We start from the raw sequence: 24,588 nt of genomic DNA on the forward strand, positions 1-24,588 counted from the left end.
AATTATGCAGTACATATAACAGCTGTGGCATCACAATCATCTTCAAAAGGTTCACTCTTCCAATTACAGAGAGATGTAGTTTGTTCCACGCTGAAATTTTGGTACGTATTTTTTGTAGCAGAGGGCTTAGATTAAGTTCTTCAAACCTCGTCAGAGGAAGGGTGACTTGTATCCCCAAATATTTACATTTCGAAACTACCTTCAATTTTGCTGACATTTACACCTCCTCAGTACCCTTTTCTACCTCATCAATGGGCATAATGCACGATTTGTCCCAATTTATTTTGAGTCCAGAGAATTCCCCAAATTCCTCAATTAATGCCACCGCGTTATCCAGATTCTCCCGAGTCCCCCAAAAATAACAAAATATCGTCAGCATACAGAGACACCTTCTCCTCCTTCATTCCATAGACAAATCCTTTTATCTCTCGTGCCTCCCTTATTTTAGCAGCCAAAAGTTCCACAGCCAGGGCAAATAGCAACGGAGACAATGGGCACCCCTGCCTTGTACCCCTATGCAATGAGAAACTATCAGATAATTTATTATTTACTCTAATTTTTGCCATTGGAGAGGAGTATAGCAACCCCACCCAAGATATAAACTTAGGCCCGAACCCAAGGCACAACAGAACCGACCACAAGTAATTCCATTCTACACAATCAAAGGCCTTATGGGCATCCAAAGACACCACCACTCTCTTTCCAGCATTTTCGGCTGGAATTTGCATATTTAAATATAGTCTCCTTAAATTGGTTGCTGTAGATTTGTTGGGCATAAATCCAGATTGATCTGGGTGGATTACTTTATCAATCACATGGGTTAGTCTGTTGGCCAAGGCCTTCGCCAAAATCTTTATATCCGCTGCAAGGAGTGAGATTGGTCTGTAGGACTCCGGATTCAGCGGATCCTTATCAGCTTTAGGAATGACCACAACAATGGCCTCTCTCATAGATGTAGGTAGTATTCCCCTCTCCAACGACTCATTAAATACCTTCTCCAATTTAGTTATTATTTCTTTGTTAAAATTTTTGTACACCTCTACCGGAATGCCATCTGCCCCCGGGGCCTTATTACCCGCCATATCCGCCAGTGCCACCCTCAGTTCCTCCGCCGCCATCAGCCTATCCATCCATTCTCTATCCTCCTCACCTAGTCTAGGAAGCTTAATCGCACTCATATACCTGTTCATCTCCTCTTGACCTTTATGTATCTTAGAGGAGTATAACTCACTGTAAAATTGTTTAAATACATCCAAAATTTGATCCCCTTGTGTAACCACATTACCTTCCTTTGTTTTAATTGCGTATACATGTGAGGATTCCCGTTGTGCCGAAGATACGACTGAGAGCAGGTGCCCCACTTTCTCACCTTCCGCATAGAATGCCTCGTTCTGAAATGCCCGCAATCTCTCTGCCTTACGGATGTGAAGTTTATTAACCTCCGACTGGGCCACTCTCATGCGGGTCTGCGTAGCTTTGGAACACTGTGCCCCTAATGCCTCCTCCGCTGCCCTTAATTCCTCCATCACTGCTTTATCTAGTTTTTGAGACCTAGTCTTAAATCGAGATACTTCTCTGAATAAGATCCCTCTCAAAAACGCCTTCATAGTATCCCAAACTATATGACCCTCTGCACTACCTTCGTTTATCCTAAAGAATTCACCCAGTTCCTCTCCTATCTTTTCCATATCCAGCAACCGTAACCAAAAGGGGTGAATTTTCCATCCCATACCTGCCAACCTCCCCTGTTCTCCCAATTGTAGAGATACCATCAGAGGACAATGATCCGATAGAACTCTGGGCAAATATTCCACTTCCTGCACCAAGTTATCCATCCCTTCATTTCCCAAAGCCACATCAATGCGAGACAAGGAACCATACGTCGCCGAGTAGCACGAGTAAGTGTAGTTCTCCATATTTCGAACTCTCCACTAGTCTATCCATCCAATTTCCCTCATGTAGTTTCCAAAAGGTGTTACATTCCCTTCCTCTCTATTCCCTGTATGTTTGCCCCTATCCCAATGATCATTTGCAATATTATTCACGTCTCCCATTACAAGCAACGGGACTCCAGTCCATTTCCCTGATATGTCCAGAATTTCCTGTATCTTTTTTCCCGAAAACGGTGGAGGGATATATAAAGACACTATACATAATAATCTATGCAATATCTTACATACAATAAACACGTATTACCCATCTTTGTCTATTATAACCTCCACTTCTTCATATGGAGTAGAAGTGTGGATTAATACTGACACTCCCCTAGCATAGGCTGAGTACGTCGAGTGATAAGCCTTCCTCACCCATCTTTTTTGTAACATAGCTACTTTGTCTTCTACCAGGTGTGTTTCTTGAAGGCATATCACTGAGGGCCTCAGTTTCAGCAGATATTGTAGAATTGCGGCCCGCTTTGAGACATTTGCGAGACCCCTAACGTTCCAGCTTAGAATTTTAATTCTACCCCCCATGATATATCACAGTACCAAAGGTTTGACTCATTAAGAAAGGAGGTCTCGATCCTCCCCCCCCCTTGCCCTTCCCTCCCGCCCCCCCACCTTACCAACCTTCCAACTGAAATAACTCCCAACCTTCCCTTCCATCCCCCTCCCAAAAGATTGATTGTCTCCCACAACTTTTAAGCTGATAAGAATTCACTCTCCCTCTCTATTTGAGATCTAAGAGGGCGTTTTTACAGCCCAACAATACAAGCTCAATGCTCCAACCACTCTCCTGTCCACATTTATCAAACTGCAATGTCCGTTGCGCCGCCGAACACAACCCACATATACCATCATAACAATATGTCATCTCAGAGATGACCATTAACTTATCAAATTCAAACTGAATAACAGGTAATCACTCTTTCCACTTCACTCAGAGTCTGCTTCAGCGGGACAGTTCCACTCTGATATTTTTGGTGGTAGAATCCAGCCAGTGTGTCGCCTCCTCTGGATTCTGAAAAAAGTGCACCCAATCCAAGGCAGCGACTCTCAGCTTAGCTGGGTAAATCATTGAATAGCGCAAATCCAAGTCTCGTAGTCGCCTTTTGACTTCTCCAAACGTCATTCGGAGCTTTTGGACGGCTGCAGAATAATCTGGGTAGATGGAGATGCGATTGCCATCTATGGTTAGATCCGCACAGTTCCTGGCTTTCCTCAGCAGGGTATCCCGGTCCCGATAATTCAGAACTTTAGCCAAGATGACTCTTGGGGCTGATCCTGGGGGCAGGGGTCTGGTGGGCACACGATGGGCCCTTTCAACGGAAAACATTTTAGTGAGACCATCCCCTCCTACAGTGTTTTTCAGTCATGACTCAATGTACTCAGTGGGGTTATTTCCTTCCGCTTTTTCTGGCACCCCCACAATCCTCAGGTTACTCCTACGGGAGCGGTTCTCAAGATCATCAGTTTTATATTCCAGTTCAGCTATACGCTGCACATACTTTTTTTCCCTCTTCAACAGTTCATTAACCTGGTCTTCAGCGCTCCCCACACGTTCTTCCACCACCTCCACTCTCTGTTCAACTTTGCGTACTGCAGCATTAATAGCAACCATCTCTCCCTTTAATTCATCCACACGACTGTCTAGTGTGTCTGGCTGTTCAAGCTGGTCAGCACGTGCATCCACATCAGGGGATCTCTGTTCCTCCCCACTGCACTGCGACTGGCTCCCTCCTTCTTGTTGTTCCCCAGGGACATATGTTGTTTCAGGTCTCTCACCTTCAGCCGCTGACAGCTCATTAGCAGCCACCTCTGACCTCGCAAAGCGTTCCAGCCGAGCGATCACCTCCATCTTCCTTAAATATGCCTGTCCTCTTGTGTGGATCATCTCACTGCAAGGGTACAAAACATTCAAGATTTTGTGGTTCGGAATCCTATATTAGAGCCTAGAATTCCTATTCCTGATTTATTTTCTGGGAATAGATCTAAGTTTCTGAATTTCAAAAATAATTGTAAACTGTTTCTAGCTTTGAAACCCCGCTTCTCTGGTGACCCCGTTCAACAAGTAAAAATCATTATTTCTTTGTTGCGTGGTGACCCTCAAGACTGGGCATTTTCCCTTGCGCCAGGAGATCCTGCATTGCGTGATGTTGATGTGTTTTTTCTGGCGCTTGGATTGCTTTATGATGAACCAAATTCAGTGGATCAGGCGGAGAAAATCTTGCTGGCTTTGTGTCAGGGTCAGGATGAAGCGGAGGTGTACTGTCAGAAGTTTAGAAAGTGGTCTGTGCTTACTCAGTGGAATGAGTGTGCCCTGGCGGAAATTTTCAGAAAGGGTCTTTCTGAAGCCCTTAAGGATGTCATGGTGGGATTTCCCACGCCTGCTGGCCTGAATGAGTCTATGTCCTTGGCCATTCAGATCGATCGGCGCTTGCGTGAGCGCAAAGCTGGGCACCATCTGGCGGTATTCTCTGAGCATAGGCCTGAGCCTATGCAGTGTGATAGGACTTTGACCAGAGCTGAATGGCAAGAACACAGACGTCGGAATGGGCTGTGTTTTTACTGTGGTGAATCCACTCATGCTATCTCCGATTGTCCTAAGCGCACTAAGCGGTTCGCTAGGTCTGCCACCATTGGTATGGTACAGTCTAAATTTCTTTTGTCCGTTACTCTGATTTGCTCTCTTTCGTCCTATTTTGTTATGGCATTTGTGGATTCAGGCGCTGCCCTGAATTTGATGGACTTGGAGTTTGCCAGGCACTGTGGTTTTTTCTTGGAGCCCTTGCAGTATCCTATTCCATTGTGAGGAATTGATGCTACGCCTTTGGCCAAGAATAAGTCTCAGTACTGGACTCAATTGACCATGTGCATGGCTCCTGCACATCAAGAGAATATTCGCTTTTTGGTGTTGCATAATCTGCATGATGTGGTCATTTTGGGGTTGCCATGGCTGCAGGTCCATAATCCAGTGTTGGATTGGAAATCTATGTCTGTGTCCGGCTGGGGTTGTCAGGGGGTACATGGTGATGTTCCATTGTTGTCAATTTCGCCTTCCACTCCTTCTGAAGTCCCTGAGTTTTTATCAGATTACCGGGATGTATTTGAAGAGCCCAAATCCGGTGCCCTACCTCCTTATAGGGATTGCGATTGTGCTATTAATTTGATTCCTGGTAGTAAGTTTCCTAAGGGCCGTCTGTTTAATTTATCTGTGCCAGAGCACGCCGCTATGCAGAGTTATATAAAGGAATCCTTGGAGAAGGGTCATATTCGCCCGTCGTCGTCACCATTGGGAGAAGGGTTCTTTTTTGTGGCCAAGAAGGATGGCTCTTTGAGACCTTGTATTGATTACCGCCTTCTTAATAAGATCACAGTCAAATTTCAGTATCCTTTGCCGCTGTTGTCTGATTTGTTTGCTCGGATTAAGGGGGCTAGTTGGTTCACCAAGATAGATCTTCGAGGGGCGTATAATCTTGTCCGAATTAAACAGGGCGATGAATGGAAAACAGCATTTAATACGCCCGAGGGCCATTTTGAGTACCTGGTTATGCCATTCGGGCTTTCTAATGCTCCATCTGTGTATCAGTCCTTTATGCATGACATCTTCCGAAAGTACCTGGATAGATTCATGATTGTATATTTGGATGACATTTTGGTCTTTTCGGATGATTGGGAGTCTCATGTGAAGCAGGTCAGAATGGTGTTCCAGGTCCTTCGTGCGAATTCCTTGTTTGTGAAGGGGTCAAAGTGTCTCTTTGGAGTTCAGAAGGTTTCATTTTTGGGTTTCATTTTTTCCCCTTCTACTATCGAGATGGACCCTGTTAAAGTTCAGGCCATTTATGATTGGACTCAGCCGACATCTGTGAAGAGCCTGCAGAAGTTCCTGGGCTTTGCTAATTTTTACTGTCGCTTCATCGCTAATTTTTCTAGTATTGCTAAACCGTTGACTGATTTGACCAAGAAAGGTGCTGATGTGGTCATTTGGTCCTCTGCGGCTGTAGAGGCTTTTCAGGAGTTGAAGCGTCGTTTTTCTTCTGCCCCTGTGTTGTGCCAGCCAGATGTTTCGCTCCCGTTTCAGGTCGAGGTTGATGCTTTTGAGATTGGAGCAGGGGCTGTTTTGTCGCAAAGAAGTTCTGATGGCTCAGTGATGAAACCATGTGCCTTCTTTTCTAGAAAATTCTCACCTGCTGAGCGCAATTATGATGTTGGCAATCGAGAGTTGTTGGCCATGAAGTGGGCATTCGAGGAATGGCGACATTGGCTTGAAGGAGCTAAACATCGCGTGGTTGTCTTGACGGATCACAAGAATTTGACTTATCTCGAGTCTGCCAAACGGTTGAATCCTAGACAGGCTCGATGGTCGCTCTTTTTCTCCCGTTTTGATTTTGTGGTTTCATACCTTCCGGGATCTAAGAATGTGAAGGCTGATGCCCTGTCAAGGAGTTTTGTGCCTGACTCTCCGGGTGTTCCGGAGCCGGCGGGTATTCTTAAAGAGGGGGTAATTTTGTCTGCCATCTCCCCTGATTTGCGGCGCGTGCTGCAGAAGTTTCAGGCTGATAGACCTGACCGTTGTCCTACGGAGAAACTGTTTGTCCCTGATAGATGGACTAGTAGAGTTATCTCTGAGGTTCATTGTTCGTTGTTGGCTGGTCATCCTGGAATCTTTGGTACCAGAGATTTGGTGGCTAGATCCTTTTGGTGGCCTTCTTTGTCACGGGATGTGCGTTCTTTTGTGCAGTCCTGTGGGACTTGTGCTCGGGCTAAGCCCTGCTGTTCTCGTGCCAGTGAGTTGCTTTTGCCCTTGCCGGTCCCGAAGAGGCCCTGGACGCATATTTCCATGGATTTTATTTCTGATCTCCCTGTTTCTCAAAGGATGTCGATCATTTGGGTGGTTTGTGATCGCTTCTCTAAGATGGTCCATTTGGTACCCTTGTCTAAATTGCCTTCCTCCTCTGATTTGGTGCCATTGTTTTTCCAACATGTGGTTCGTTTGCATGGCATTCCAGAGAACATAGTCTCGGACAGAGGTTCCCAGTTTGTTTCGAGGTTTTGGCGGTCCTTTTGTGCTAAGATGGGCATTGATTTGTCTTTTTCTTCGGCTTTCCATCCTCAGACTAATGGCCAAACCGAACGAACTAATCAGACTTTGGAAACATATCTGAGATGCTTTGTTTCTGCTGATCAGGTTGATTGGGTGTCCTTCTTGCCTTTGGCTGAGTTCGCCCTTAATAATCGGGCCAGCTCGGCTACTTTAGTTTCTCCTTTTTTCTGTAATTCTGGTTTCCATCCTCGTTTCTCTTCAGGGCAGGTTAAGCCTTTGGCCTGTCCTGGTGTGGATACGGTGGTGGACAGGTTGCAGCAGATTTGGACTCATGTGGTGGACAATTTGACATTGTCCCAGGAGAAGGCTCAACGTTTCGCTAACCGCCGGCACTGTGTTGGTCCCCGACTTCGTGTTGGGGATGTGGTTTGGTTGTCATCTCGTCATGTTCCTATGAAGGTTTCCTGTCCTAAGTTTAAGCCTCGTTTCATTGGGCCATATAAGATTTCTGAAGTTCTTAATCCTGTGTCATTTCGTTTGGACCTTCCAGCTTCTTTTGCCATCCATAATGTGTTCCATAGGTCGTTGTTGCAGAGATACGTGGCGCCTATGGTTCCCTCCGTTGATCCTCCTGCCCCGGTGTTGGTCGAGGGGGAGTTGGAGTATGTGGTGGAGAAGATTTTGGATTGTCGTGTTTCGAGACGGAAACTCCAGTACCTGGTCAAGTGGAAGGGTTATGGTCAGGAAGATAATTCCTGGGTTTTTGCCTCTGATGTTCATGCTGCCGATCTAGTTCGTGCCTTTCATTTGGCTCATCCTGATCGGCCTGGAGGCTCTGGTGAGGGTTCGGTGACCCCTCCTCAATGGGGGAGTACTGTTATGAATTCTGTTGTCGAACTCCCTCCTGTGGTCGTGAATGGTACTTCGGTGAGTTCTGTGCATGGACTCCCTCTGGTGGCTGTGAGTGAAGCTGCTGCTTCTGAGGTTCCTTACACAGGTGACGTGGTTTATCCTTTGGTTGGCTGCTCTATTTAACTCCACTCAGATCGTTACTCCATGCCAGCTGTCAATGTTCCTGCATTGGTTCAGTTCGCTCTTGGATCTTTCTGGTGACCTGTCTTCTCCAGCAGAAGCTAAGTTCCTGATAGTTATTATTTGTTCATTGTTTCCTTGTCCAGCTGGTTATCATGATTTTGTCTTGCTAGCTGGAAGCTCTGGGATGCAGAGTGGCATCTCCGCACCGTTAGTCAGTGCGGAGGTCTTTTTGCACACTCTGCGTGGTCTTTTGTAGTTTTTTGTGCTGACCGCAAAGATTCCTTTCCTATCCTCTGTCTGTTTAGTAAGTCTGGCCTCCCTTTGCTGAATCCTGTTTCATTTCTGTGTTTGTGACTTTCATCTATACTCACAGTCAATATATGTGGGGGGCTGCCTTTTCCTTTGGTAGGCTTTATTTTCTATCTCTAGGGCTAGCTAGCTCTTAGTGCTGTGAAGAGGCATCTAGGGAGAGTCAGGAACGCTCCACGGCTATTTCTAGTTGTTGTGATAGGATTAGGGCCTGCGGTCAGCAGAGCTCCCACATCCCAGAGCTTGTCCTGTGTGAGTTTAACCATCAGGTCGTGCCGGGTGCTCCTAACCACCAGGTCATAACAATTACCTCAATGTGATATACTATGACTAAGGGCGTCCCAGAACGCCAGAAACGCGTCAGCCTATAAGGTGTCTTCTTTTTTAACCATGTTTTAACTTTTTCCAAGAAAAGTTATTTAATTTTACCTGAACGGTCGTGCTGCATTGCATTTTTAGTGCATCTCCACAGTAGAAATGAACTACAAAGACACATGTACTCTGCACATGACTTTATCATTAGTCTTATCAAAGCTAAGAAACAAAAAGTGTACAAAATAAAGCAGTTTCATTCAGAACAGTGGAGTCCATTAGTCTAATGTACAAAAACATTAAAATACAGTATGTAACATATAATTAAAAAAAAAAACAGATTTAAAGAGTAACATTGATTTATGAAATAAAAATTAAAGACGGTTACACTTTCAATATATATCCATAAATTGTACTTACATTGTTCATTTTCAAACTTGTTTATTTTTTCACAAAGGTCTGTTCGATGAACGGCTTTCAAATATGCGTGTAGTGTTTTCAGATCACCTTCACTTAATGTTCCTTTTTTTTCCATTTCAGAAAGAACAACCATCATGCATTTCTTTGTGATAAGACAAATGAAACAACAGAAATTTGTTAAATTAGTTCATAAATATGTAAAGAATTTGACATTTAAACATTTTTTGACATCAAATTAAAGGAAACCTGTCAGCAAGATTGTGCACAGTAATCTACACACAGTGTCAGGTCGGTGCCGTTATACTGATTAAAATGATACCTTGGTTGATGAAATCCGTCATATGGTAGTTGGTTAAGCTGCCAAACATAAAAACCCACTATAAAAACCCACTATAAGTAGTAAATCAAACCTCCCTTTATCACCGCCTTAGTTAGGGAAAAATAATAAAATAAAAAAATGTATTTATTTCCATTTTCCGATTAGGGTTAGGGTTGGGGCTAAAGTTAGGGTTGGGGCTAACGTTAGGGTTTGGTCTAAAGTTAGGGTTAGGGTTGGGGCTAAAGTTAGGGTTGGGGCTAAAGTTAGGGTTGGGGCTAGAGTTGGGGTTAGGGTTTGGATTACGTTTACGGTTGGGTTAGGGGTGTGTCAGGGTTAGGGGTATGGTTAGGGTTGGGATTAGGGTTAGGGGTGTGTTGGAGTTAGGGGTGTGTTGGGGATGGGATTAGGGTTAAGGATGTGTTGTGGTTAGGGGTGTGGTTAGGGTTGGGATTAGGGTTAGAGGTGTGTTGGGGTAGGGTTGGAGTTAGAATTGGGAGGTTTCCACTGTTTAGGCACACCAGGGGCTCTGCAAATGCAACATGACGTCCGATCTCAATCCATACAATTCTGCATTGAAAAAGTAAAAGGGTGCTCCTTCCTTTCTGAGCTCTGCCGTGCGCCCAAACAGTGGTTTACCCCTGCATTTGGGGTATCAGTGTACTCAGGACAAATTGGACAACAACTTTTGGGGTCCAATTTCTCCTGTTACTGTCAAGCTGCTGCAGTGCAGTACAGCGCAATCTCCACCAGGGGGAGCTTGAGAGGAAAGTGAGACTGCACACACAGGGCAGCAGAACAGATGCCATCAAGTGGTAAGAGAGTGGTCAGACAAGCCGAGTCAAAAGCATGAGATAGCAGGACAGTATAATAGGATTAAACAGATGGATAGTCAGGATGTAGCAAGAGATCAGTAAACCAGAATGGGCAATATACGGTACAATAGGGACAAACAGTAAAAAAAGCCAATAGCCAAGCCAGAAGATCAGAACCAGAGAATCAAGCAGATAAACAGACAGAGAAATGCTGGGAAAAGGGCAGACAGAGGGAGTTAACAGACACAGGGCAAATCAGGGTTCACAGCAGGACAAATCAAGAGCTACCAGCAGGGTCAGGTTCACACACTGAAGGCAGAACTATAGCTGACACTGCCAGCAAGATTCATGGGAGCTAAATATCAAACCTGAACCCAGAATGAGGCAGAGCAAAGTTAACCCTTGACATTATCCGTCCAAAAAAAGACAGACAGTAATAAACCCTGGAACAGATCATGACAGTTACTGTCATGATCCCAATGGCAGGGGATCACAAAAGGACAAGCACAAAAAACAAAACAAGCTCTAGGGTGATGGAAACTGAGCTGACCGCGATCCTGAACCTAAACACACAACTAGCTGTAGCCGGGGAACGTGCCTACGATGATCCTAGATGTCTCGCTCCAGCCGAAGGACTAACTTCCCCTATTAGAAGAAACACAGACCTCTCTTGCCTCCAGAGAACACCCCACAGAAATAGCAGCCCCCCACATGTAATGACGGTGAAATGAGAGGAAAGCACATACGTAGTTATGAAAACAGATTCAGCAAAATGAGGCCCGCTAAAGCTAGATAGCAGAGGATACAAAAGTGAACTGCGCGGTCAGCGAAAAACCCTACAAAAAACCATCCTGAAATTACTTGAACTCATGTGCCAACTCATGGAACATGAGGAGTAATATCAGCCCACTAGAGCAACCAGCAAAAAGGAATCACATATCTGCAAGCTGGACTAAGACAAAAATTAAGCAAAACGTGGAACAGGAAAATCAAAAACTTAGCTTGTCCTGAAGATTTACAGAAGCGGGAAGCAGAGGTAACAAGACACACTGATTACATTGATAGCCGGCGAGGAAATTACAAGAAAGCCAGGTTAAATAGGAAACTCCCATATCCTGATAGAACAGGTGGACACCAGAGACCGCAGAAAACACAAGTCACCCAGTACCATCAGTAACCACCAGAGGGAGCCCAAAAACAGAATCCACAACAGTACCCCCCCTTGAGGAGGGGTCACCGAACCCTCACGAGAACCACCAGGGCGACCAGGATGAGCCCTATGAAATGCACGAACCAAATCAGCAGCATGAACATCAGAGGCAACCACCCAAGAATTATCCTCCTGACCATAACCCTTCCACTTGACCAAATATTGGAGTTTCCGTCTGGAAACACGGGAATCCAAGATCTTCTCCACAACATACTCCAATTCTCCCTCCACCAGCACCGGAGCAGGAGGTTCAAGCGAAGGAACAACAGGTACCTCATACCTCCGCAACAATGACCGATGGAACACATTATGAATAGCAAACGATGCCGGGAGATCCAAACGAAACGACACAGGGTTAAGAATTTCCAAGATCCTATAGGGACCGATGAACCGAGGCTTGAACTTAGGAGAAGAGACCTTCATAGGAACAAAACGAGAAGACAACCACACCAAGTCCCCAACACGAAGTCGAGGACCCACGCGGCGACGGCGATTAGCAAACTGCTGAGCCCTCTCCTGGGACAACTTCAAATTGTCCACCACATGACTCCAAATCTGATGCAACCTATCCACCACCATGTCCACTCCAGGACAATCAGAAGGCTCCACCTGACCAGAGGAAAAACGAGGATGAAACCCCGAATTACAAAAGAAAGGAGAAACCAAGGTAGCAGAACTAGCCCGATTATTAAGGGCAAATTCGGCAAGCGGCAAAAAGGTAACCCAGTCATCCTGATCAGCAGAAACAAAACACCTTAAATAAGTTTCCAAGGTCTGATTAGTTCGTTCCGTCTGGCCATTCGTCTGAGGATGGAATGCAGACGAAAAGGACAAATCAATGCCCATCTTAGCACAGAACGTACGCCAAAATCTAGACACAAACTGGGATCCCCTGTCAGAAACGATGTTCTCCGGAATCCCATGCAAACGAACCACGTTCTGAAAAAACAGAGGGACCAACTCAGAGGAGGAAGGTAACTTAGGCAAGGGTACAAGATGAACCATCTTAGAAAAGCGGTCACACACAACCCAGATGACGGACATTTTTTGAGAGACAGGGAGATCCGAAATAAAGTCCATGGAAATGTGCGTCCAAGGTCTCTTCGGGATAGGCAAAGGTGACAACAATCCACTGGGCCGAGAACAGCAAGACTTAGCCCGAGCGCAAACTTCACAAGACTGCACAAAAGAATGCACATCCCTCGACAAGGAAGGCCACTGTCATGATTCCAATGGCAGGGAATCACATAAGGACAAGCACCAACGAGCTCTAGGGTGATGGAACCTGAGCTGACCGCGACCCTAAACCTGAACATACAAATAACAATAGCCGGGGAACGTGCCTACGTTGATCCTAGACGTCTCGCACCAGCCGAAGATCTAACTTCCCCTATTAGAAGAAACACAGACCTCTCTTGCCTCCAGAGAAATACCCCACAGAAATAGCAGCCCCCCACATATAATAACGGTGAAATGAGAGGAAGGCACATACACAGTATGAAAACAGATTCAGCAAAATGAGGCCCGCTAAAGCTAGATAGCAGAGGATACAAAAGTAAACTGCGCGGTCAGCAAAAAACCCTTCAAAAAACCATCCTGCAATTACTTGAACTCATGTTCCAACTCATGGAACATGAGGAGCAATTACAGCCCACTAGAGCAACCAGCAGCAAAGAAACAATTATATGCAAGCTGGACAAGACAAAAAATAAAGTAAAACGTGGAACAAGAAAATCAAAAACTTAGCTTGTCCTGAAGATTACTGAAGCCAAAAGCTGAGGTAACAAAACACTCTGATAACCTTGATAGCCGGCGGGGAAATGACAAGAAAGCCCGGTTAAATAGGAAACTCCCAAATCCTAATAGAACAGGTGGACACCAGAGACAGCAGAACACAAATCACCCAGTACCATCAGTAACCACCAGAGGGAGCCCAAAAACAGAACTCACAACAGTACCCCCCCCCTTGAGGAGGGGTCACCGAACCCTCACGAGAACCACCAGGGCGACCAGGATGAGCCCTATGAAAAGCGCGGACCAAATCATCAGCATGAACATCAGAGGCAACCACCCAAGAATTATCCTCCTGACCATAACCCTTCCACTTGACCAAATATTGGAGTTCCGTCTGGAAACACGAGAATCCAAGATCTTCTCTACAACATACTCCAATTCTCCCTCCACCAGCACCGGAGCAGGAGGCTCAAGCGAAGGAACAACAGGTACCTCATACCTCCGCAACAACGACCGATGGAACACATTATGAATAGCAAACGATGCCGGGAGATCCAAACGAAACGACACAGGGTTAAGAATTTCCAAGATCCTATAAGGACCGATGAACCGAGGCTTGAACTTAGGAGAAGAGACCTTCATAGGAACAAAACGAGAAGACAACCACACCAAGTCCCCAACACGAAGTCGAGGACCCACGCGGCGACGGCGATTAGCAAACTGCTGAGCCTTCTCCTGGGACAACTTCAAATTGTCCACCACATGACTCCAAATCCGATGCAACCCATCCACCACCATGTCCACTCCAGGACAATCAGAAGGCTCCACCTGACCAGAGGAAAAACGAGGATGAAACCCCGAATTACAAAAGAAAGGAGAAACCAAGGTAGCAGAACTAGCCCGATTATTAAGGGCAAACTCGGCCAGCGGCAAAAAGGTAACCCAGTCATCCTGATCAGCAGAAACAAAACACCTCAAATAAGTTTCCAAGGTCTGATTAGTTCGCTCCGTCTGGCCATTCGTCTGAGGATGGAATGCAGACGAAAAGGACAAATCAATGCCCATCTTAGCACAGAACGTCCGCCAAAATCTAGACACAAACTGGGATCCCCTGTCAGAAACGATGTTCTCCGAAATCCCATGCAAACGAACCACGTTCTGGAAAAACAGAGGGACCAACTCAGAGGAGGAAGGCCACTTAGGCAAGGGTACAAGATGAACCATTTTAGAAAAGCGGTCACACACAACCCAGATGACAGACATTTTTTGAGAGACAGGGAGATCCGAAATAAAGTCCATGGAAATGTGCGTCCAAGGCCTCTTCGGGATAGGCAAAGGTGACAACAATCCACTGGCTCGAGAACAGCAAGGCTTAGCCCGAGCACAAACCTCACAAGACTGCACAAAAGAACGCACATCCCTCGACAAGGAAGGCCACAAAAAAGACCTGGCCACCAAGTCTCTAGTACCAAATATTCCAGGATGACCTGCCAACGCAGAAGAATGGACCTCGGAGATGACTCTACTGGTCCAACTATCCGGAACAAACAGTCTCTCAGGCGGACAACGATCAGGTTTACCCGCCTGAAACTCCTGCAAAGCACGTCGCAAGTCTGGGAAGACGGCCGACAAAATCACCCCATCCCTAAGGATACCAGTGGGCTCAGAATTTCCAGGGGAGTCAGGCACAAAACTCCTAGAAAGAGCATCCGCCTTCACATTCTTTGAACCTGGCAGGTATGAAACCACAAAATTGAAACGAGAGAAAAACAGTGACCAACGAGCCTGTCTAGGATTCAGACGCCTGGCAGACTCAAGGTAAATCAGATTTTTGTGATCAGTCAAGACCACCACACGATGTCTAGCACCCTCCAGCCAATGACGCCACTCCTCAAATGCCCACTTCATGGCCAAAAGTTCCCGATTACCCACATCATAATTTCGCTCAGCGGGCGAAAACTTTCTAGAAAAGAACGCACATGGCTTCATCACCGAGCAATCGGAGCTTCTCTGTGACAAAACCGCCCCCGCTCCAATCTCGGAAGCATCAACCTCAACTTGGAAAGGAAGCGAAACATCAGGCTGACGCAACACAGGAGCAGAAGAAAACAGGCGTTTAAGTTCCCGAAAGGCCTCCACAGCCGCAGGAGACCAATCAGCAACATCAGCACCCTTCTTAGTCAAATCCGTCAAAGGCTTAACAACACTAGAAAAATTAGTTATAAAACGACGATAGAAATTAGCAAAGCCCAAGAACTTCTGCAGACTCTTAAGAGATGCAGGCTGCGTCCAGTCACAAATAGCCCGAACCTTGACGGGATCCATCTCAATAGTAGAAGGGGAAAAAATATACCCCAAGAAAGAAATCTTCTGGACTCCAAAGAGACACTTTGAGCCCTTTACAAACAAGGAATTAGCCCGCAGGACCTGAAACATCTTCCTGACCTGCTGAACATGAGACTCCCAGTCATCAGAAAAAACCAAAATATCATCCAAATACACAATCATAAATTTATCCAGATATTCACGGAAAATATCGTGCATAAAGGACTGGAAGACTGAAGGAGCATTAGAAAGTCCGAAAGGCATTACCAAATACTCAAAATGGCCCTCAGGCGTATTAAATGCGGTTTTCCACTCATCACCTTGCTTTATTCGTATAAGATTATACGCACCCCGAAGATCAATCTTAGTGAACCATTTAGCCCCCTTAATGCGAGCAAACAAATCAGTCAACAAAGGCAAAGGATACTGATATTTTACGGTAATCTTATTCAAAAGACGATAATCTATACAAGGCCTCAAGGACCCATCTTTTTTGGCCACGAAAAAAAAACCTGCTCCCAAAGGGGACGAAGATGGACGGATATGTCCCTTTTCCAAGGACTCCTTAACATAATCCCGCATAGCAGTATGCTCTGGCACTGACAGATTGAACAAACGACCTTTAGGAAATTTACTACCAGGAATTAAATCTATAGCACAATCGCAATCCCTGTGAGGAGGAAGCGAACTGAGCTTAGGCTCCTCAAAAACATCCCGATAATCAGACAAAAATACAGGAACCTCAGAAGGAGTAGATGAAGCGATAGAAATCGGAGGTGCATCATCATGAACCCCCTGACATCCCCAGCTTAACACAGACATTGTTTTCCAGTCAAGGACTGGATTATGAGTTTGTAACCATGGCAGACCAAGTACTAGAACATCATGTAAATTATACAATACCAGGAAGCGAATCACCTCCTGATGAACGGGAGTCATACGCATGGTCACTTGTGTCCAGTACTGAGGTTTATTCATAGCTAAAGGTGTAGAGTCAATTCCCTTCAAAGGAATAGGGACTTCCAGAGGCTCCAGACTAAACCCACATCGCTTGGCAAATGACCAATCCATAAGACTCAGGGCAGCGCCTGAATCTACATAGGCATCGACGGAAATGGATGATAATGAGCAAATCAGAGTCACAGACAGAATGAACTTAGACTGTAACATACTAATGGCAACAGACTTATCAACCTTTTTTGTGCGTTTAGAGCATGCTGATATAACATGAGCTGAATCACCACAATAAAAGCACAACCCATTTTTCCGCCTATAGTTTTGCCGTTCACTTCTAGACTGAACTCTATCACATTGCATTGTCTCAAGTGCCTGTTCAGAAGACACCGCCAAATGGTGCACAGTTTTGCGCTCCCGTAAACGCCGATCAATCTGAATAGCCATAGTCATAGACTCATTCAGACCCGTAGGCGCAGGGAACCCCATCATAACATCTTTAATGGCCTCAGAAAGGCCATCTCTGAACTTTGCAGCCAGGGCGCACTCATTCCACTGAGTAAGCACTGACCATTTCCGAAATTTTTGACAATATATTTCTGCTTCATCTTGCCCCTGAGAGAGAGCTAATAAAGCTTTTTCAGCCTGAATCTCCTGGTTAGGTTCCTCATAGAGCAAACCCAATGCCAGAAAAAACGCATCCACATTAAGCAACGCAGGATCCCCTGGTGCCAATGCAAATGCCCAATTTTGAGGGTCACCCCGCAGGAAAGATATAATAATCTTAACCTGCTGAGCAGGGTCTCCAGAAGAGCGAGATTTCAAAGAAAGGAACAGCTTGCAATTGTTCCTAAAATTCAGAAAACTAGATCTATCTCCAGCAAAGAACTCTGGAATAGGAATTCTAGGTTCAGACATAGGAGCATGTACAACAAAATCTTGTATATTTTGAACCTTAGCAGCAAGATTATTCAAGCTGGAAGCTAAACTCTGGACGTCCATGATAAACAGCTAAGGTCAGAGCCATTCAAGGATTAAGAGGAGGAAAAAAAAAAAATTAGCCAGGCTGCAATTAAGGCTAGGCAGCAACCTCAGAGGAGAAAAAAAAAAAAAAAAAAAAAAACTTCCTCAGACTACTTTTCCTCCTACTTCAGCCCAAACATTTTGGGCCGGCTATACTGTCATGATTCCAATGGCAGGGAATCACATAAGGACAAGCACCAACGAGCTCTAGGGTGATGGAACCTGAGCTGACCGCGACCCTAAACCTGAACACACAAATAACAATAGCCGGGGAACGTGCCTACGTTGATCCTAGACGTCTCGCACCAGCCGAAGATCTAACTTCCCCTATTAGAAGAAACACAGACCTCTCTTGCCTCCAGAGAAATACCCCACAGAAATAGCAGCCCCCCACATATAATAACGGTGAAATGAGAGGAAGGCACATACACAGTATGAAAACAGATTCAGCAAAATGAGGCCCGCTAAAACTAGATAGCAGAGGATACAAAAGTAAACTGCGCGGTCAGCAAAAAACCCTTCAAAAAACCATCCTGCAATTACTTGAACTCATGTTCCAACTCATGGAACATGAGGAGCAATTACAGCCCACTAGAGCAACCAGCAGCAAAGAAACAATTATATGCAAGCTGGACAAGACAAAAAATAAAGCAAAACGTGGAACAAGAAAATCAAAAACTTAGCTTGTCCTGAAGATTACTGAAGCCAAAAGCTGAGGTAACAAAACACTCTGATAACCTTGATAGCCGGCGGGGAAATGACAAGAAAGCCCGGTTAAATAGGAAACTCCCAAATCCTAATAGAACAGGTGGACACCAGAGACAGCAGAACACAAATCACCCAGTACCATCAGTAACCACCAGAGGGAGCCCAAAAACAGAACTCACAACAGGCCACCAAAAAGACCTGGCCACCAAGTCTCTAGTACCAAATATTCCAGGATGACCTGCCAACGCAGAAGAATGGACCTCGGAGATGACTCTACTGGTCCAATTATCCGGAACAAACAGTCTTTCAGGCGGACAACGATCAGGTTTATCCGCCTGAAACTCCTGCAAAGCACGTCGCAAGTCTGGGGAGACAGCCGACAAAATCACCCCATCCCTAAGGATACCAGTGGGCTCAGAATTTCCAGGGGAGTCAGGCACAAAACTCCTAGAAAGAGCATCCGCCTTCACATTCTTTGAACCTGGCAGGTATGAAACCACAAAATCGAAATGGGAGAAAAACAGTGACCAACGAGCCTGTCTAGGATTCAGACGCTTGGCAGACTCAAGGTAAATCAGATTTTTGTGATCAGTCAAGACCACCACACGATGTCTAGCACCCTCAAGCCAATGACGCCACTCCTCAAATGCCCACTTCATGGCCAAAAGCTCCCGATTACCAACATCATAATTCCGCTCAGTGGGCGAAAACTTTCTAGAAAAGAATGCACATGGCTTCATCACTGAGCAATCGGAGCTTCTCTGCGACAAAACCTTCCCCGCTCCAATCTCGGAAGCATCAACCTCAACCTGAAAAGGAAGCGAAACATCTGGCTGACGCAACACAGGAGCAGAAGAAAACCGGCGCTTAAGTTCCTGAAAGGCCTCCACAGCCGCAGGAGACCAATCAGCAACATCAGCACCCTTCTTAGTCAAATCCGTCAAAGGCTTAACAACACTAGAAAAATTAGTTATGAAACGACGATAAAAATTAGCAAAGCCCAAGAACTTCTGTAGACTCTTAAGAGATGTAGGCTGCGTCCAGTCACAAATAGCCTGAACCTTGACGGGATCCATCTCAATAGTAGAAGGGGAAAAAATATACCCCAAAAAAGATCTTCTGGACTCCAAAGAGACACTTTGAACCTTTTACAAACAAAGAATTGGCCCGCAGGACCTGAAACACCTTCCTGACCTGCTGAACATGGGACTCCCAGTCATCAGAAAAAAACAAAACATCATCCAAATACACAATCATAAATTTATCCAGATATTCACGGAAAATATCGTGCATAAAGGACTGGAAGACAGAAGGAGCATTAAAAAGTCCAAAAGGCATCACCAAATACTCAAAATGGCCCTCAGGCGTATTAAATGCGGTTTTCCACTCATCACCCTGCTTCATCCGCACAAGATTATACGCACCCCGAAGATCAATCTTAGTGAACCATTTAGCCCCCTTAATGCGAGCGAACAAATCAGTCAACAATGGCAAAGGATACTGATATTTGACTGTAATCTTATTCAAAAGACGGTAATCTATACAAGGCCTCAAGGAACCATCTTTTTTGGCCACGAAAAAAAAAACCTGCTCCCAAAGGGGACGAAGATGGACGGATATGTCCCTTTTCCAAGGACTCCTTAACATAATCCCGCATAGCAGTATGCTCTGGCACTGACAGATTGAACAAACGTCCTTTAGGAAATTTACTGCCAGGAATCAAATCTATAGCACAATCGCAATCCCTGTGAGGAGGAAGCGAATTGAGCTTAGACTCCTCAAAAACATCCCGATAATCAGACAAAAATACAGGAACCTCAGAAGGAGTAGATGAAGCGATAGAAATCGGAGATGCATCATCATGAACCCCCTGACATCCCCAGCTTAACACAGACATTGTTTTCCAGTCCAAGACTGGGTTATGAGTTTGTAACCATGGCAGACCAAGCACTAAGACATCATGTAAATTATACAGTACCAGGAAGCGAATCACCTCCTGATGAACGGGAGTCATACGCATGGTCACTTGTGTCCAGTACTGAGGTTTATTCATAGCCAAAGGTGTAGAGTCAATTCCTTTCAAAGGAATAGGGACTTCCAGAGGCTCCAGACTAAACCCACAGCGGTTGGCAAATGACCAATCCATAAGACTCAGGGCAGCGCCTGAATCCACATAGGCATCGACGGAAATGGCTGATAACGAACAAATCAGAGTCACAGACAGAATGAACTTAGACTGTAAAGTACTAATGGCAACAGACTTATCAACCTTTTTTGTGCGTTTAGAGCATGCTGATATAACATGAGCTGAATCACCACAATAAAAACACAACCCATTTTTCCGCCTATAGTTTTGCCATTCACTTCTGGACTGAATTCTATCACATTGCATTGACTCAGGTGCCTGTTCAGAAGACACCGCCAAATGGTGCACAGGTTTGCGCTCCCGTAAACGCCGATCAATCTGAATAGCCATAGTCATAGACTCATTCAGACTTGCAGGCGCCGGGAACCCCACCATAACATCTTTAATGGCCTCAGAAAGACCATCTCTGAATTTTGCAGCCAGAGCGCACTCATTCCACTGAGTAAGCACCGACCATTTCCGAAATTTCTGACAATATATTTCTGCTTCATCTTGCCCCTGAGAGAGAGCCAATAAAGCTTTTTCAGCCTGAATCTCTAGGTTAGGTTCCTCATAGAGCAAACCCAATGCCAGAAAAAACGCATCCACATTGAGCAACGCAGGATCCCCTGGTGCCAATGCAAATGCCCAATTCTGAGGGTCACCCCGCAGGAAAGATATTACAATTTTAACTTGCTGAGCAGGGTCTCCAGAGGAGCGAAATTTCAAAGAAAGAAACAACTTGCAACTGTTCCTAAAATTCAGAAAACTAGATCTATCTCCAGAAAAAAACTCTGGGATAGGAATTCTAGGTTCAGACATAGGAGCATGTACAACAAAATCTTGTATATTTTGAACCTTAGCAGCAAGATTATTCAGGCTGGAAGCCAAACTCTGGACGTCCATGATAAACAGCTGAGGTCAGAGCCATTCAAGGATTAAGAGGAGGTAAGACGCAGCCAGGCTGCAATTAAGGCTAGGCAGCAAACTCTGAGGGAAGGAAAAAAAAAAAAAAAAAAAAAAAAACTTCCTCAGACTACTTTTCCTCCTACTTCAGCCAATACGATTACCACTTTTGGGCCGGCGATACTGTTATGATCCCAATGGCAGGGGATCACAAAAGGACAAGCACACAAAAAACAGAACAAGCTCTAGGGTGATGGAAACTGAGCTGACCGCGATCCTGAACCTAATTCACAACACTAGCAGTAGCCGGGGAACGTGCCTACGATGATTCTAGACGTCTCACGCCAGCCGAAGGACTAGCTTCCCCTATTAGAAGAAACAAAGACCTCTCTTGCCTCCAGAGAAACACCCCACAGAAATAGCAGCCCCCCACATGTAATGACGGTGAAATGAGAGGAAAGCACATACGTAGTAATGAAAACATGGCCTCTCGTTTCCCTACAGAGCGGGCTAAGGTGGGCTTTATCGTATCTTTATTGTCGGACAGGGCGTTGCAGTGGGCTACGCCGCTGTGGGAGCGTGGCGATCATGTGGTGCAGAGTGCTCCGTTATTCCTGAGCACTCTGAAACAGGTCTTTTTAGGACCTCGTGTCACCCATGATACGGCGCTCCAACTGTTGGCATTGACTCAGGGCTCGTCCTTGGTCAGCCAGTTTGCCGTCCACTTCCGCACGCTAGCATCTGAGCTGGAGTGGTCGGATAAGGCCCTTATTCCTATATTTTGGAGGGGGCTGGCTGACCACGTTAAGGACGCCCTGGCCACTAGGGAGATTCCCGCCACAATGGAGGAATTAATAACAGTATCCACTCGTATTGACCTCCGCTTTCACGAGCGGAGGTTAGAGCGAGCCCAGTGTAGGCAGAGGTTTCGGCTGGCTCCCACCTTCGCCAAACCTTTGGAAACTCCAGTCCAGGCTCCTGAGTCCCATGAGCCTATGGTAGTGTCACGAGCGGGATCGAAGTCCCGGACCGCTCGTGCACTCCAGGTTTGTCATGTTTGCCAACAGTCAGGACATCTTGCCACCAGATGTCTCCAGCGGTCGAGAAAACGTCAGCGTCTAGTTGTAGTAGGTGGAGGTGCACTAGACACGGCGACGTTTGCCTCCAAATTATCCTTTAAGGGGACAATAACATTAGGCTCATCCTCCCACTCGGTAGACCTCTGCGTGGATTCTGGGGCGGAGGGCAATTTTATGTCTTCTGCCTTCGCCCAACGTCACGCAATACCCCTGGTTATGCTACCTCAACCAGTAACGGTACGAGTGGTGAATGGGTCGACACTGCCCGCACAGATAACACATCAGACCATCCCTTTTACTCTGTCCATGTCACCATCCCATCAGGAGATTATATCTCTGCTCATCATTCCTGAGGGGATTGATGAGGTCCTGTTGGGGATACCTTGGTTACGGTACCACTCTCCTCACATCGAGTGGTCCTCAGGCAGAATTCTGGGATGGGGTGAATCATGTGGGGGTAGGTGTCACCGAGAGTGCATTCAGGTTGCTACTACAGAGGTACCCGCAGATCTATCCTCTCTCCCCAAGCAATATTGGTCGTATGCAGACGTGTTCTCCAAAAAGGCGGCGGAGACCCTTCCGCCCCATCGCCCCTATGACTGTCCTATTGATCTCTTGCCTGGTGCTGAGCCTCCCCGAGGTCGAGTCTATCCATTATCTCTCCCGGAGACGGAGGCAATGTCTCAGTACATTCAAGAGAATCTGGCAAGAGGGTTCATCAGGAAGTCAGTGTCACCTGCTGGGGCAGGGTTCTTTTTCGTGCAGAAGAATGGGGAACTACGTCCATGCATAGACTACAGGGGTCTTAACGCTATCACCGTTAAGAACAAGTATCCTTTGCCCTTGATATCTGAGCTTTTCGATAGGCTTCGGGGAGCAAGGGTGTTTACCCAACTAGATCTGCGGGGTGCTTACAACCTGATTCGCATCCGTGAGGGGGACGAATGGAAAACGGCGTTTAACACCAGAGATGGGCACTATGAGTATCTGGTGATGCCCTTCGGGCTCTGTAATGCCCCAGCCGTTTTCCAAGACTTTGTCAACGACATCTTCCGGGACATGCTTTCCACCTTGGTTGTAGTCTATCTGGATGATATTCTCATCTTTTCTCCAGATATTGACTCCCACCGGAGAGATGTTGGCAGAGTCTTCGACCTCCTACGGGCAAACTCTCTTTATGCAAAGTTGGAGAAGTGTATGTTTGAGCAGGAGTCTTTACTGTTTCTGGGCTATATCATCTCCGCCCAGGGATTGGCTATGAATCCTGCCAAACTACAGGCTGTGATGGACTGGCAAGAGCCCCATTCTCTTAAGGCGGTGCAGCGCTTTATGGGGTTCATTAATTATTACCGCCAGTTCATTCCCCACTTCTCAACTCTGGTAGCTCCCTTGGTAGCCCTCACCAAGAAGGGAGCAAATCCCAAAGTGTGGTCTGAAGAGGTCTCCAGGGCCTTTTCTTCTACTAAGTCTCATTTTGCTAGCGCTCCCATCCTATATCGTCCCGATGTCGATAAGCCATTTATAATGGAGGTGGATGCCTCTTCCGTTGGTGCTGGAGCAGTCCTCTTCCAAAAGGATGCTCAAGGTCGGAAGCATCCGTGCTTCTTCTTCTCCAAGACCTTCACACCAGCAGAGAGGAATTATTCCATCGGGGACAGGGAGTTGCTAGCGATGAAATTGGCTTTCTCAGAGTGGAGACATCTCTTGGAGGGGGCTCGTTTTCCCTTTCAAGTTTTCACAGACCACAAAAATTTGCTATATTTGCAAACAGCCCAGCGGCTAAATTCTCGCCAGGCCAGATGGTCCTTATTCTTCTCCCGATTCCACTTCACCCTCCATTATCTCTGGGGAGAAGAACATTCGAGCTGATGCCCTTTCTCGCTCTGTTGTGTCATCTGAGGAGGAGGAAGGAGAGCCTCGGCTTATTGTTCCTTCTGAGAGCTTGAGAACCGTGGCTCCGGTGTCGCTTGAGTCTGTGCCTCCGGGCAAGACTTTTGTGCCCATAAATTTGCGACCGGAGGTTCTCTCTTGGGCTCATTCCTCCAGGGTGGGTGGACACTTTGGGACAAAAAGAACATCTGAGCTGCTGGCGAGGACGTACTGGTGGCCGCATATGCTCCGAGATGTCAGAGATTACATTCTGGCGTGTGTCTCATGCGCCAAAAATAAGTCTCCTCGACAACGGCCGTCTGGGTTACTCTATCCCTTGCCGGTGGCAGACAGGCCCTGGGAGATGGTCGGGATGGACTTTGTAGTGGGTTTGCCCAAGTCTCGCGGCTGTACCGTCATTTGGGTTATTACCGATCATTTCTCGAAAATGGTGCATTTGGTGCCGC

At 46.1% G+C, this 24,588-nt stretch overlaps 1 protein-coding gene across 1 annotated transcript in view; it reads right to left on the minus strand.

Annotated features, from left to right (window-relative positions):
• Positions 1-24,588, minus strand: part of LOC138644785 (caspase-8-like) — a 203,408-nt gene that overhangs the window by 126,712 nt on the left and 52,108 nt on the right. Inside the window, exon 4 of the mRNA XM_069733595.1 lies at positions 9,058-9,199. Within this exon, the coding sequence (XP_069589696.1) occupies positions 9,058-9,199 (142 nt within the window). The remainder of the gene's footprint in view (positions 1-9,057; positions 9,200-24,588) is intronic.

The sequence above is a fragment of the Ranitomeya imitator genome, chromosome 7, assembly GCF_032444005.1.
Source record: "Ranitomeya imitator isolate aRanImi1 chromosome 7, aRanImi1.pri, whole genome shotgun sequence".
Classification (NCBI taxonomy): Eukaryota; Metazoa; Chordata; class Amphibia; order Anura; family Dendrobatidae; genus Ranitomeya; species Ranitomeya imitator.